General features: G+C 39.6%; 1 protein-coding gene across 1 annotated transcript in view; it reads left to right on the top strand.

The window, feature by feature from the left end:
* The first annotated feature begins 4,004 nt into the window (after nt 1–4,004).
* Nucleotides 4,005–11,721, top strand: part of DUSP16 (dual specificity phosphatase 16) — a 53,906-nt gene continuing 46,189 nt past the window's right edge. Inside the window, exons 1-2 of the mRNA XM_017873117.1 lie at nt 4,005–4,605; nt 5,481–5,619. Coding sequence (XP_017728606.1) covers nt 4,378–4,605; nt 5,481–5,619 — 367 coding nt within the window. The 5' untranslated portion in view covers nt 4,005–4,377. The remainder of the gene's footprint in view (nt 4,606–5,480; nt 5,620–11,721) is intronic.

Genomic DNA, 11,721 nt, shown 5'->3' with positions numbered 1-11,721 from the left:
CCAACATGGAGAAACCCGTCTCTACTAAAAATACAAAATTAGCCAGGTGTGGTGGCGCATGCCTGTAATCCCAGCTACTGGAGAGGCTGAGGCAGGAGAATTGCTTGAATCGGGGAGGCGGAGGTTGCGGTGAGCTGAGATTGTGCTATTGCATTCTAGCCTTAACAGTAAGAGTGAAACTCCATCTCAAAAAAAAAAAAAAAAAAAAAAAAAAAAGAATTTCTACATGTTTTATTTAGATTTCCAGACACGCATATATGCAAGGCCCATAGAAATAGAGTGATTCATTTTCTAATTAAATGTTGAAAAAAATCAGATTCAAGTACTGTAAGTGAAAGAAAAAGCAAGATGCAAGACAGTGTCTAGACTGTGTAACCATTTGAACAAAGAGAAGGAAAAGTGTATATATTTGTGTTTTATTCTGTATTAATTTAAAAAAATCTTTGGAATAAATTCGATGAGACTGCTAAAAGTTGTTGCCAGTTAGAGGGCACAGTTGGGACCCAGACAGGTGGAGGATAATGGTAGAAGAAGGATTTTGAATATATTTAGTTTTTTTTCATTTAAATGTATTTGCTAAATTTTCAATATCATGGCAATTTTAAACATCTTTATTGAGGTATAAGTGACACAATAAACTGTACATGTTCATACTATGTATACATTTTTAGACTGTTTTTTGAACCATATGAATATATTACCTATTTAAAAATCTAAAGAAAGTATTTAAAACTTTAACATTTGGCTAAATAAATAGATAAATAGCAAAGCTGGTCTACTCTGGATTTTGTTCTGTGGACTTGGGCCTTTGTGGTTCATTGTAAGAATTTTTATTCCCCTTGACTTATAGAAATTCTGGGTAAGGTTAGCTTGGTGATGTTGCAAGCAAAATATTCTCTTGTCATCTTTCAAATGTTACCTAATGCAAAGGATTTTGAAAACAAAACAGTAAATACAGAGAAATTTTTAAAATTAGAGTTGTAGCCAGTGATGGGGATTTAACCAAAATTCTCTAACTGTGTAAATAAAAGAGATTAAGGCCATTGTTACTTTACCCTCCATGATCCCTTGGCAGGGCCCTGCCTCTCACCTCACCCATTTAGGACTACAGAAAATTAAACGTTGGGCATGAAGTCCTACCAGGAGGACTCCAGCTGGCCTCAGTACAGCACTGAAAGAATGTAACTTCACCCTCATTCACTTTCACCCCTGTGCTTCACTTACATTCTCAGGTTAGAGTCATTTTGACCAGGCCCTTTCTTGGTCAGGGAAAGGGTCTTTTTGTATCTGTAACTACACTCTGGTTCTCTGGGCAAGAATGACATTTTCTGCTCTGTAGAACTGTTTGTTGTAACCTGTCTTTGGGTTTATGAGAATTGGCTGAGGGGAAGCACAGATGAGAACTTTCTAATTCAACTTTTGCATGTTTGCTGTCTTCTCCCTCCTTTTGTCCCTTGATCTGCTAACCCAGATAACTGCTTTGCCCCATCCGGATTTTATCTCTTTGAGAGGAGTCAATCAGACTCAGAGACCCAGTGCCATTGTTGGAATCAACTTGCTCTTGTTCTCGGATTTCCACTTTCTGTGCCACCTGGGCACCCTCGTGGACAATTGGCATCATTCTTTCCCAGTCCAGTTCCATTATGGGAACAAGTACTTAGGGAAAACAGGGTAACCTAGTAGTAGAAGACCTGGTTTGGGAATCAGACAATCTGAGTACAGGACCTTACATTGCCATGAATTCTGTCACTGAGCAGGCAGAACCTGATTCAGTGGTAGGGCCTTGGTAGGTGCTTTGCAGAAGTTTATTAGTGGATTGACTAGGACAAATTCTCTCTTATAGTTCCTTCCGTTGAAAATAGAGATGACTTTTGTATTTCATTGCCATAAAACTATACTGAAAATAATACATTAATGAAAGTTGTTTCTTGGAAAATAAGAAATGGACATATAATGTATTAAATGGAGCTGGTTTGTAAAATGTGGTGTAGTTGAGACAGTGTCTCGGGTGACTCCCTGTGTGTCAGCCTCTGTGAGAAAGGGCACAGTTTGGTTGCAGCTGTACTACAGGAGGATGGAATTACATCTGTTTTTATCTGTGAGTGATGTCTTTTAGATGCCAGATGCAAGCCAGCTTTGTTTGTCATTGGCATCTATAGGATATTTTTCCTCCTGTCTCTCTGTGATGCATGGTTGCTTTTTTACTTACCAGCTTTCAATAAATTAGATAATTTTGTCCTCAGACCAAAATTTGAAGAGACAATAATGTCTACATTTTGTAGGGGAAGAAACTGTGGTTTAGAGAGGTTATGTGATTTGTCCAAGGTTACATAAATAAATGACAAAGCTGCATCTCTTTATATCATGCTCCCCCTTCTGTCTCCATGCTTTAGCTTCTAATTTGTAAGTACAGAATTAGGAAACATGACCTAAAGGTTTTTAAAGGCTCTGACATCCTGATCTGAAATCAGCTAATCAAATAATTACTTAGTCTTAAATTGTTTTTGGAACAAGGAAGAATTTACCTACTATAATAATAAATTGAGTATATTATGTCCAAAGTACTGTAGAAGTAAGAAATATAATAAACTTTTGCTATCAAATAGTTACCCTCTAGGCTAGGTGCGGTGGCTCATACCTATAGTCCCAGCACTTTGGGAGGCTGAGACGGGTGAATTGCCTGAGCCCAGGAGTTCGAGACCAGCCTGGGTAACATGGCGAAACCCGTCTCTACAAAAAGTACAAAAATTAGCCAGGTATGATGGTGTGTGCCTATAGTCCCGGCAACTTGGGAGGCTGAGGCAGGAGAATCACTTGAGCCCAGGAGGCGGAGGTTGCAGTGAGCTGAGATTGTGCCACTGCACTCCAGCCTGGGTGACAGAGCAAGACCCTGTCTCAAAAAAAAAAAAAAAAAAAAAAAAAATTTACCCTCTAGAAGTTCAATGCCAGAAGTAGACATGTAGTTTTATGTAGTAGAGGATTTTGTATAAGCAGAGATGGACCAGGGGATATAGGAATCTGAGAGTATTGAAGGTCAAGGTGAAGTCCAAGCAATAAGCACAAAACTTCAACTAGTGTTAATTAGAAAGTGATGATTAAAGGAGTTTGGCAAGAAAGGAAAGCACTGAGTCCAACTTTAAGGGCTCTGTATGTCTGGGTTGCTAACTTAGAGTTCCAGGTTAAGGGGTGAGTTTTTTTAAGACTAGGAGTTAGTGATTCTCTGAAGAATGAAGCAGGAAAAAGTGAAGGATAAGCTTACAGGGCCTTAAGCAACCTGGTGGTAGGGAGGCGGCCTCCGGAAGGAGACATGCTAGGGTCATGGTTGTGAGCTTCAGCACTTCACAGTCCTAGCTCAGCAGCTGCTGTGACAAACATATCAGTTGTTTTTGTCCTTCCTCTTCCTTAAAAGATAGCTGAAATTTATAGAACTTCCAGTTTTCCTGCATCTTCTCTCCTCCATGAGGGCAATTTTAAAAGGCTGCTGTTTGCGCCCTGGTACTCACGTGAGCTCACATGCGCACACATATACGCCTACCCACTCATGACAGGAATTCTCAAGCCATTTCAGAAAAGATTTTTTTTTTTTTTGTCCTCATAAGACAGGATTGCTAACTTGGTCCTCAGCTGCTATTCTTTGTGGGGTTTCAATAAATAAGCAAATAAAATATCGGAAAACTATTTGGAATAATACTTCAAGCAGCTTTTGATAGCCCTTTTAATTCCATACTACAGGTCATTTAGTTCGGAGCCCTAGGTGATTATAATTCATGATATGTCTTGTTTTGTTTTCTTTGAGTTTTTACATTTTGAGGTAAAATGGAATTATCACTAGTACATTTTTCTGAAGCCATGCCAATTTGTCCTTTTTATTTGTTCAAATGAAGCAGTGCATCAAGTGTGGAATTAGATTAATGGAGTAAATATTATGAATCATACACTCTCTCTAATCTGACACTCTTTCTTCTTCTTTTGACCTCACGTTTTTGTTTTCTGTCTTTCCCTCTCCGCGTAGGCTTTCAGTCCAGTGTAAAGCTGTTGGAGCGCGGGAGCAAAGGTAAAGAATGATGTAATGCGCTGGCTGCCCCAAAGCATCTTTTGTTGTGGAATGGTTATTCCAGTCATCTCTTTATGAATCAAATGTGAGGGGCTGCTTTGTGGACGGAGTCCTTTGCAAGAGCATATCAACGGGAAAGAGAAAGAGACATTCACTTGGAGGGCTCTTGCTGAAAATGGGTTTAACTCTCCTTTTGCCAGTCACCACCAGCCTGACCTCATACACTTTTAGTACAATGGAGTGGCTGAGCCTTTGAGCACACCACCATTACATCATCGTGGCAAATTAAAGAAGGAGGTGGGAAAAGAGGACTTATTGTTGTCATGGCCCATGAGATGATTGGAACTCAAATTGTTACTGAGAGGTTGGTGGCTCTGCTGGAAAGTGGAACGGAAAAAGTGCTGCTAATTGATAGCCGGCCATTTGTGGAATACAATACATCCCACATTTTGGAAGCCATTAATATCAACTGCTCCAAGCTTATGAAGCGAAGGTTGCAACAGGACAAAGTGTTAATTACAGAGCTCATTCAGCATTCAGCGAAACATAAGGTAAATGCTTTCCTTTTTGCCTTTTTAAAATAAATGGACACACTGAATGGGGAATAATTTTAATTGAAGCCTCCTCTTTAAGTAGAGAAAGTAATTTGAGGAAGTTTTGGTTGCTTTTTAAATTTTGGTGCCTTGTGGTACCTCAAAATAATTTGCTGTCCATATTGTCACATTTAATAATATTTCTAAACTATGCAGAAGGATTAACTTGCTTTAGTTTGGACAAGTGCTGTATTTTCTTGTGGCTTGCTAAAATTATTTTATTAAACACTATTTTATATTATCTGCAAATTTACTGAAAGGAAGTCATTCTTTTCAAGTTCTTTGGAAAGAAAGTAGGAACTAATTATTAGGGGTGCTTTTCATATGTCATAACACATGTGGTAACACTGGTCAAGACTTAATGATATTATCTTCAAGGAAAGTTATTCCTGGGATACTAAAATGTTGTCTGTGTAGTGAGGAAGGCTGTTTTTTTCTTCACTAATACAAATGAGCTCATGTTTTAATTTAAATAAACAACTGATATCTTTGTTAGGCTGTAAAAGTCATTTTTAAAAAAGTTTGTTTAGGTCCAGGGTTATGTTTATTTGCGTATTGTTTGGTTTATTTTGAGCTTTACCGTTTTATAGTGTAAAGGATTTAAAACCAGGGAATTGTGAGACCACCTACACAGAAATAGCATCGGTTTTGGTTTTTAAGAGTTTTGTATGCTGTCTATCCGTAAATTGACTACATCTCATTTTTATTCAAATTATTAATTGAAAACAGGAAGCAATTATTTGCCTCAACACTGGTAAACGTGAGATCTTAAGCAGTAGTTTGAGATTACATTTCTCACCTTCTTCCTAACAAGCCTCATGTTTGCATTTCAGGTTGACATTGATTGCAGTCAGAAGGTTGTAGTTTACGATCAAAGCTCCCAAGATGTTGCCTCTCTCTCTTCAGACTGTTTTCTCACTGTACTTCTGGGTAAACTGGAGAAGAGCTTCAACTCTGTTCACCTGCTTGCAGGTAAGGCTCGTGATGGAATTAAAAGGACTCAGAATCTTGTTGAGCTGTGTGAGTAAGCATATTTCACAGTGAGCTCACATTCCAATAGATCATCCCAACTTTGCTGTGTAAAATGATTTATTTATAGCTTTTGATTGATATCACTGTCCTATTTAACTTGAATACTATATCATTCTTCCACATGGGTCAGTGTATTTTTGACTTAGCTCAAGTGCCTCTTCACTTGGTATTAACTGGTAGTGCCACACAGATTTGCACACCCGTATGGATAGCTCAAAGCCAGCTGCTTCTGTCTGCCTTTTTCCATTCACCTGTGATATCAGAACATCAAATGATGAACATATCAGCCCCTGCTGTTAGTTCCCATCTTTGTGGCAAGAACCAGACCAATATTACAGTGTCAGACTCTTACTTAACATTTATAGTTGGAGTGGACTCCAGAGATAAGGTCACCTTTCTGGGCATTATGAACAATGAAATAGCGGGGGAATGTGTGCAGAATGTTTCTTCTGGTAATTAGGGGAACTGTTTTAAAAGTTACTTGCGTATTTTTATTTGTTTCATAATTTTAAAAAAGTCTCAACGTAGAAATGCTAAGCAACCAGATGATTTTATAAAATGTGTGGGAAGGACCAAATATTCTGTATCTGTCCTGAAGGACGGCATTGTAGGAGTTAATCCCATCAAATTCCAAAGAAGGCTGTTCATCCTTTGCTTCTTGTTTTGCAAATGAAAATCCTTTCCCTGGGAGTATAGTTTGACAGCACACAATAACCTTAACATAAAGCTGCTGTGTTAGGCAGATTCAGCTTCAATGATAGACAAGAGTGCTCTTTAACATTTGATCTAAGAAAAACAAAATATTAAGATTAATTAGTTGTTGGTGTGTTAATAATTTTAAACTCTGTGCAGGTTTAGATAAGATTTCCATGTCTCCCATTCTCTCTCACAAGCTTTTCCTCAGTTCTCTAAGAACCAGGATAATTCCATCTTTTTCATTGTCTATCTGTATACCTTTCATTTATGCTGTGATTCTGTCTGATCTTTCAATTAGTGTTCTTAAGTGAAGCCAGCTTGTCTTAGAATGTAGTTTTCAGAAGTCTGTAACTGAGAATTGTAATATTAGATTCTGTCTCTGTTGATAGACACATTCTTTTACTGGGAGTATGAGTGTGTTAAATATAACAACTATTATTAGCATTTCACTAAACGAATGTGGTGAGTTTAGGAACTCATTACATGTTTCACATGACCACTGCATGAGGGACTTTACCTTGGAATCCTGTTAATGGGATCAGGGTATCAGGGTTTTTCTTCTTCTTCTTCTTTTTTTTTTTTTGAGATGGAGTTTTGCTGTGTCGCCCAGGCTGGAGTGCAGTGGCGCGACCTTGGCTTGCTGCAACCTCTGCTTCGCAGGTCAAGTGATTCTCCTGCCTCAGCCTCCTGAGTAGCTGGAATTCCGAGCACCTGCCACCATGCCTGGCTAATTTTTGTATTTAAGTGGAGACCAGGTTTCACCACGTTGGCCAGTCTCTGACCTCAGATGATCGGCCTGCCTCGGCCTGCCTCGGCCTCTCAAAGTGCTGGGATTACAGGCATGAGCCACCACGCCCAGCCAGAGTTTTTCTTAAAGAAGCAATACACCAAGATGTCCTTCGTGACAGAGTGGTTATCCCACCCTGCTCTTGTTTGGGACACTTTTACCCTACGGGGAGCCCTTACTGAACATCTCGGTCAAGTAGACACCCCCCAGAGGAGTGAGCTCACATGGAGTTTCTAGCACAGGTGCTTTAGCTACTTGTCGTTACTCCTTTACCAAAGAGCTTTCCTGTGTTACCTGGGAAGGTTCTTACCGATCCTGTGTAGCCTTGGGGGGGGCACTCACTGGGCAATAAGGAAGAAACAGGACTGCCTGATTAGCTATGTCAACTCTAGGGACATGTGGTATGACACACTGAGTCAGAACACCCTGACATCCCCGTTTCATACAGGAAGTGTTTCTTAGGCCTAAAGGAAAGTCCGTGGAGACCGCGCCAGGAGCCACTTTAACTGTATTAGTAGCACGATATCTTCATCCTCGCCTCCAGAATCCGATGTTTCTGTTAGCTTAGGAGGCGACTTCAGGGTCTGAATTGCTTTTTCGGGAGTTTCTGAGCGGCTGGATTTCTTGTGACTCCTCAGAGGGGATTCTAGATGATTAGAAGCCTTCCCAGTCATCCAAAAGCAATTGGGGATTCTCTTGGTTAGTGAATTTGTTCCTCAGGTAGGTAGATCATTGGGGTAAGTGGATAACAGTATTGGAGAAGGTTTGGCCATCAATTCTTGGGAAACTGTTTTATTGCCAAGGTCCAGCTGCTCAGAGGACAAGCCAGGGATGTGGGACAGAAGGACACATTGACAAAAGTTTCTTAAATATTTTGGTTGGGGAGAAATAACTGAAAAGCACGCTAGTTTCTCACGGGCTACCGTAAGTTACGAGGTCGCTGGAGACGATTTTCACTGCAGACTGCCCCTGTGACTTTCAGCAGTTGGAGATTTTTGTCAGTCTCGTTTGGACATGGTAATAGAAAGACAGAGTGGTTTCTTGGAATAATTTTTCTGTCAGTTTAGAACTTTCAGCCACCTTGAGAAAAGAAAGCATCAGATATGTGAGATGGTTTTTATGGTCATTAGCTGTGGCAGTGAGGAATTGTGGTCCCACATCTACTCACACTCTCAGGGCTACCTTACCCACAGAAGAATGACTGGGTAACAAGGGAACAAGAGGACTCCCAAGAAATTGATAAGCTCTTTCCTTCACACAAGAAGAGACTGACACTAACCTGGAGGACCTGCTTACATGGTCATAAAAAAATGAAGGATTACTGAAGGAGGAGGAAGTGGGATTTGGGGAACCTCTACAGGAATGCGGTGGACTTAGTTCCTTAACATGGACCAGGTCTTGTGTATCTTTGTGTTCCCACAAGACCTAGCCCTTCTTAAGTTTTCAGTAAATATTTTGATATTAGCTTACCTGAAGATTTTATACTGTTTATATTTCCTATGATTTATTAGTTTAGAATATAAGCGTATTAAGCAGTGATGAAGCCTGAAAGTAGAGAAAACTTTGGATTGTTTTGAAATAAATGATTTGGAAGGTGTATTTATTCTGATAAAGCAAATATATAGCTGCAATGGAAAATATCTAATACGAAACTTTTTTCATCTATATAAGTAGATGTGAAGATGGTATTAAAATCTGATGAAAATGCTGCTGTAAACAATGCTAATTTTGTGTGGTCCTTAAACACTGGTGTTTGATAAAGAGCTAACAACCCTAGAAATCTACCTTCACTCATAGGAAGATACAAGTTCTTGAATTCATGTTAATTGAGAACAGTCAGAATAATTACTGTACTTTTTAAAATGTAAATGTGAATTGATTGCTAAATTTAGTCATTAGTAAATAACCTAACCAAGTCAAACCAAACCATAGCATTGTTTCACTCCCAGTGGATTAAAGGGTTTAATGTCAATAGCAGCTGGGTGTGGTGGTGCACCCCTGTATTTCCAGCTACTGGGGAAGCTGAGGTGGGAGGATTGCTTGAGAGCAGGAGTTTGAGGTTACAGTGAGCTGTGATTACAACACTGCATTACAGCCTGGGTGACAGAGAGCCTGTCTCTAAAAACAACAACAACAAAAAAAAAAAAAGAAAGAAAAAAATTATCAGTAGCAATCTCATCTTAAAAAAAACAAATTTGAATGCCTTAGAAAGTTCTCCATCACTGCCCAGGCATGGTGACTCACGCCTGTAATCCCAGTACTTTGGGAGGCCGAGGTGGGTGGATCACCTGAGGTCAGGAGTTCGAGACCAGCCTGGCCAACATGGCAAAACCCCATCTCTACTAAAAATATAAAAATTAGCCGGGCGTGGTGGCACGCATCTGTAGTCTTAGCTAATCGGGAGGCTGAGACAGGAGAATTGCTTGAACCTGGGAGGCAGAGGTTGCTGTTAGCCAAGATCGTACCACTGCACCCTAGCGTAGGCGAGAGAGTGAGACTCTGTCTCAAAAAAAAAAAAAAAAAAAAAAAAAAAAAAAAAAAAAAAAAGTTCTGTATTACCATTAATGGGTAGGTAATAGCAAACCATTGTTTCCCTTTTTTTTCAATTTTGAAGTCAGTTATTGAATAAATATAATTTAAAGACCTGCGTATATTCCCCACAACCCTCTTTGAAATTAAGACTTAAGAATTCATATTGGTCGGGTGCGGTGGCTCACACCTGTAATCCCAGCACTTCGGGAGGCCAAGGTGGGCAGATCACCTGAAGTCGGGAGTTCGTAACCAGCCTGACCAATATGGAGAAACCCTGTCTCTACTAAAAATACAAAATTAGCCAGGCGTAGCGGTGCATGCCTGTAATCCCAGCTACTCGGGAGGCTGAGGCAGGAGAATTGCTTGAACCCGGGAGGTGGAGGTTGCGGTGAGCCGAGATCGCACCATTGCATTTCAGCCTGGGCAACAAGAGTGAAACTCCATCTCAAAAAAAAAAAAAAAAAAAAAAAAGCATATTAATAGAGTAACAAAATGGGTGTGACATCAATGTATCATAATAATGATTTTATAACCTAGGATGGGCTTTTGTAAGGGAAAAATGCTATAATTCCTATTTGACTAAAAAAATTACTGGATTTCTAATAATTTGAAAAGAATCTAATTCGATTGAGAATATTTCAGAAAAGTTTAAGTATGTTAAATAGAATTGTAGGAAAATATTGACAGAATAAACTAGATATTTTTTCTTTTTAATAAAGTCCTTTGTGTCTGCTAAACTATATTTTGAACTTGTAATAAAAAGTCATAAACGCAGAGAAGACCAACTCCATGGGAGCAATAGGTAATCTGGGTATAGAAATTATACAAGGTGCCAGGCATGGTGGTTTATGCCTGTAATCCCAACACTTTAGGAGGCTGAGGCAGGAGGATCACTTGAGCTCAGGAGTTTGAGACTTGCCTGGCCAACAGAGAGAGACCTCAACTCTACTAGAAATTTAAAAAACTAGCTGGGTGCGGTGGTATCATAATTGTAGTCCCAGCTACTTGGGAAGCTCACTTGAGCCCAGGAGTTTGAGATGGCAGTGAGCTGTGATTGCGCCTGCACTCCAGCCCGGGTGACAGAGCGAGACCCTGTCTCCAAAAAAAAAAAAAGAAATTATACAAGCTAGAGCTAAAGAGAGCCATGCTGTATGCCATGTGCCGGGCCTGTCCTTGTTTTTTCTCCTGCAGATACGAGATTTAAGATTGAGCGGAAGGGGAGAGATGGGGATTGGAGAGTCCAAAAAGGGAACCATTTTCAAGGATTGGTAATACCTTTCATGTTACTGCTAAACCTTAGATATCGACCAAAGAAAAAGGATCAGAAAAGAGCAAGAGGGAAGAAAAACTAGGTCCTAGTAGTAAAGGTGTTACCTGAGCATAGCATCTATATCTGCATCTGCAGAAGGCTTCAGAGTCTTCTGGTCAACTCAGTGCCATGCCCACACCCATTCCCTAGGTGATCTAACGTCTGCATTGAGGAAATCCCTTTAAGCTGGAAAGAACAATGGACCAGGGGTCAAAGCTGTAGCCTGTGTTCTCTCTGTGTGTGTGTGTCTCTGCTCTTTATGGCAACTTTGGATAAGTCATTTAACCTGAATTATCTTGTATTTTTTCATCTCCTAAAAGGAGATAGTAACGCTTGCCTTATTATGAGGATTGTGTTAGACAATGGATGCCAAATTTCTGTATCAATAGTCTAAAAGACTATCCTTTAAAAAAATAAGAAACTTAGCAGTATGAGTTTGAAAACCAAAAAAATCAGTTGCTAACATTGACTTATTGAGCAACGTTTTTTGGTATTTTCAACAACCTGCAGAAAACTAGTTCTCTGAAAAATAAACTTATTTCTTGGCTTTTACTTAGTCACTATTTATCAGTTTATTCTACTTGTCTATTTTTTTATTTTTATTTTTTTATTATACTTTAAGTTCTAGGGTACATGTGCATAACGTGCAGGTTTGTTACATATGTATACTTGTGCCATGTTGGTGTGCTGCACCCATCAACTCGTCAGCACCCATCAA

Source organism: Rhinopithecus bieti, unplaced genomic scaffold, assembly GCF_001698545.2.
Source record: "Rhinopithecus bieti isolate Rb0 unplaced genomic scaffold, ASM169854v2 scaffold_110, whole genome shotgun sequence".
NCBI lineage: Eukaryota > Metazoa > Chordata > Mammalia > Primates > Cercopithecidae > Rhinopithecus > Rhinopithecus bieti.
This window is presented reverse-complemented; position numbering and strand designations above follow the sequence as displayed.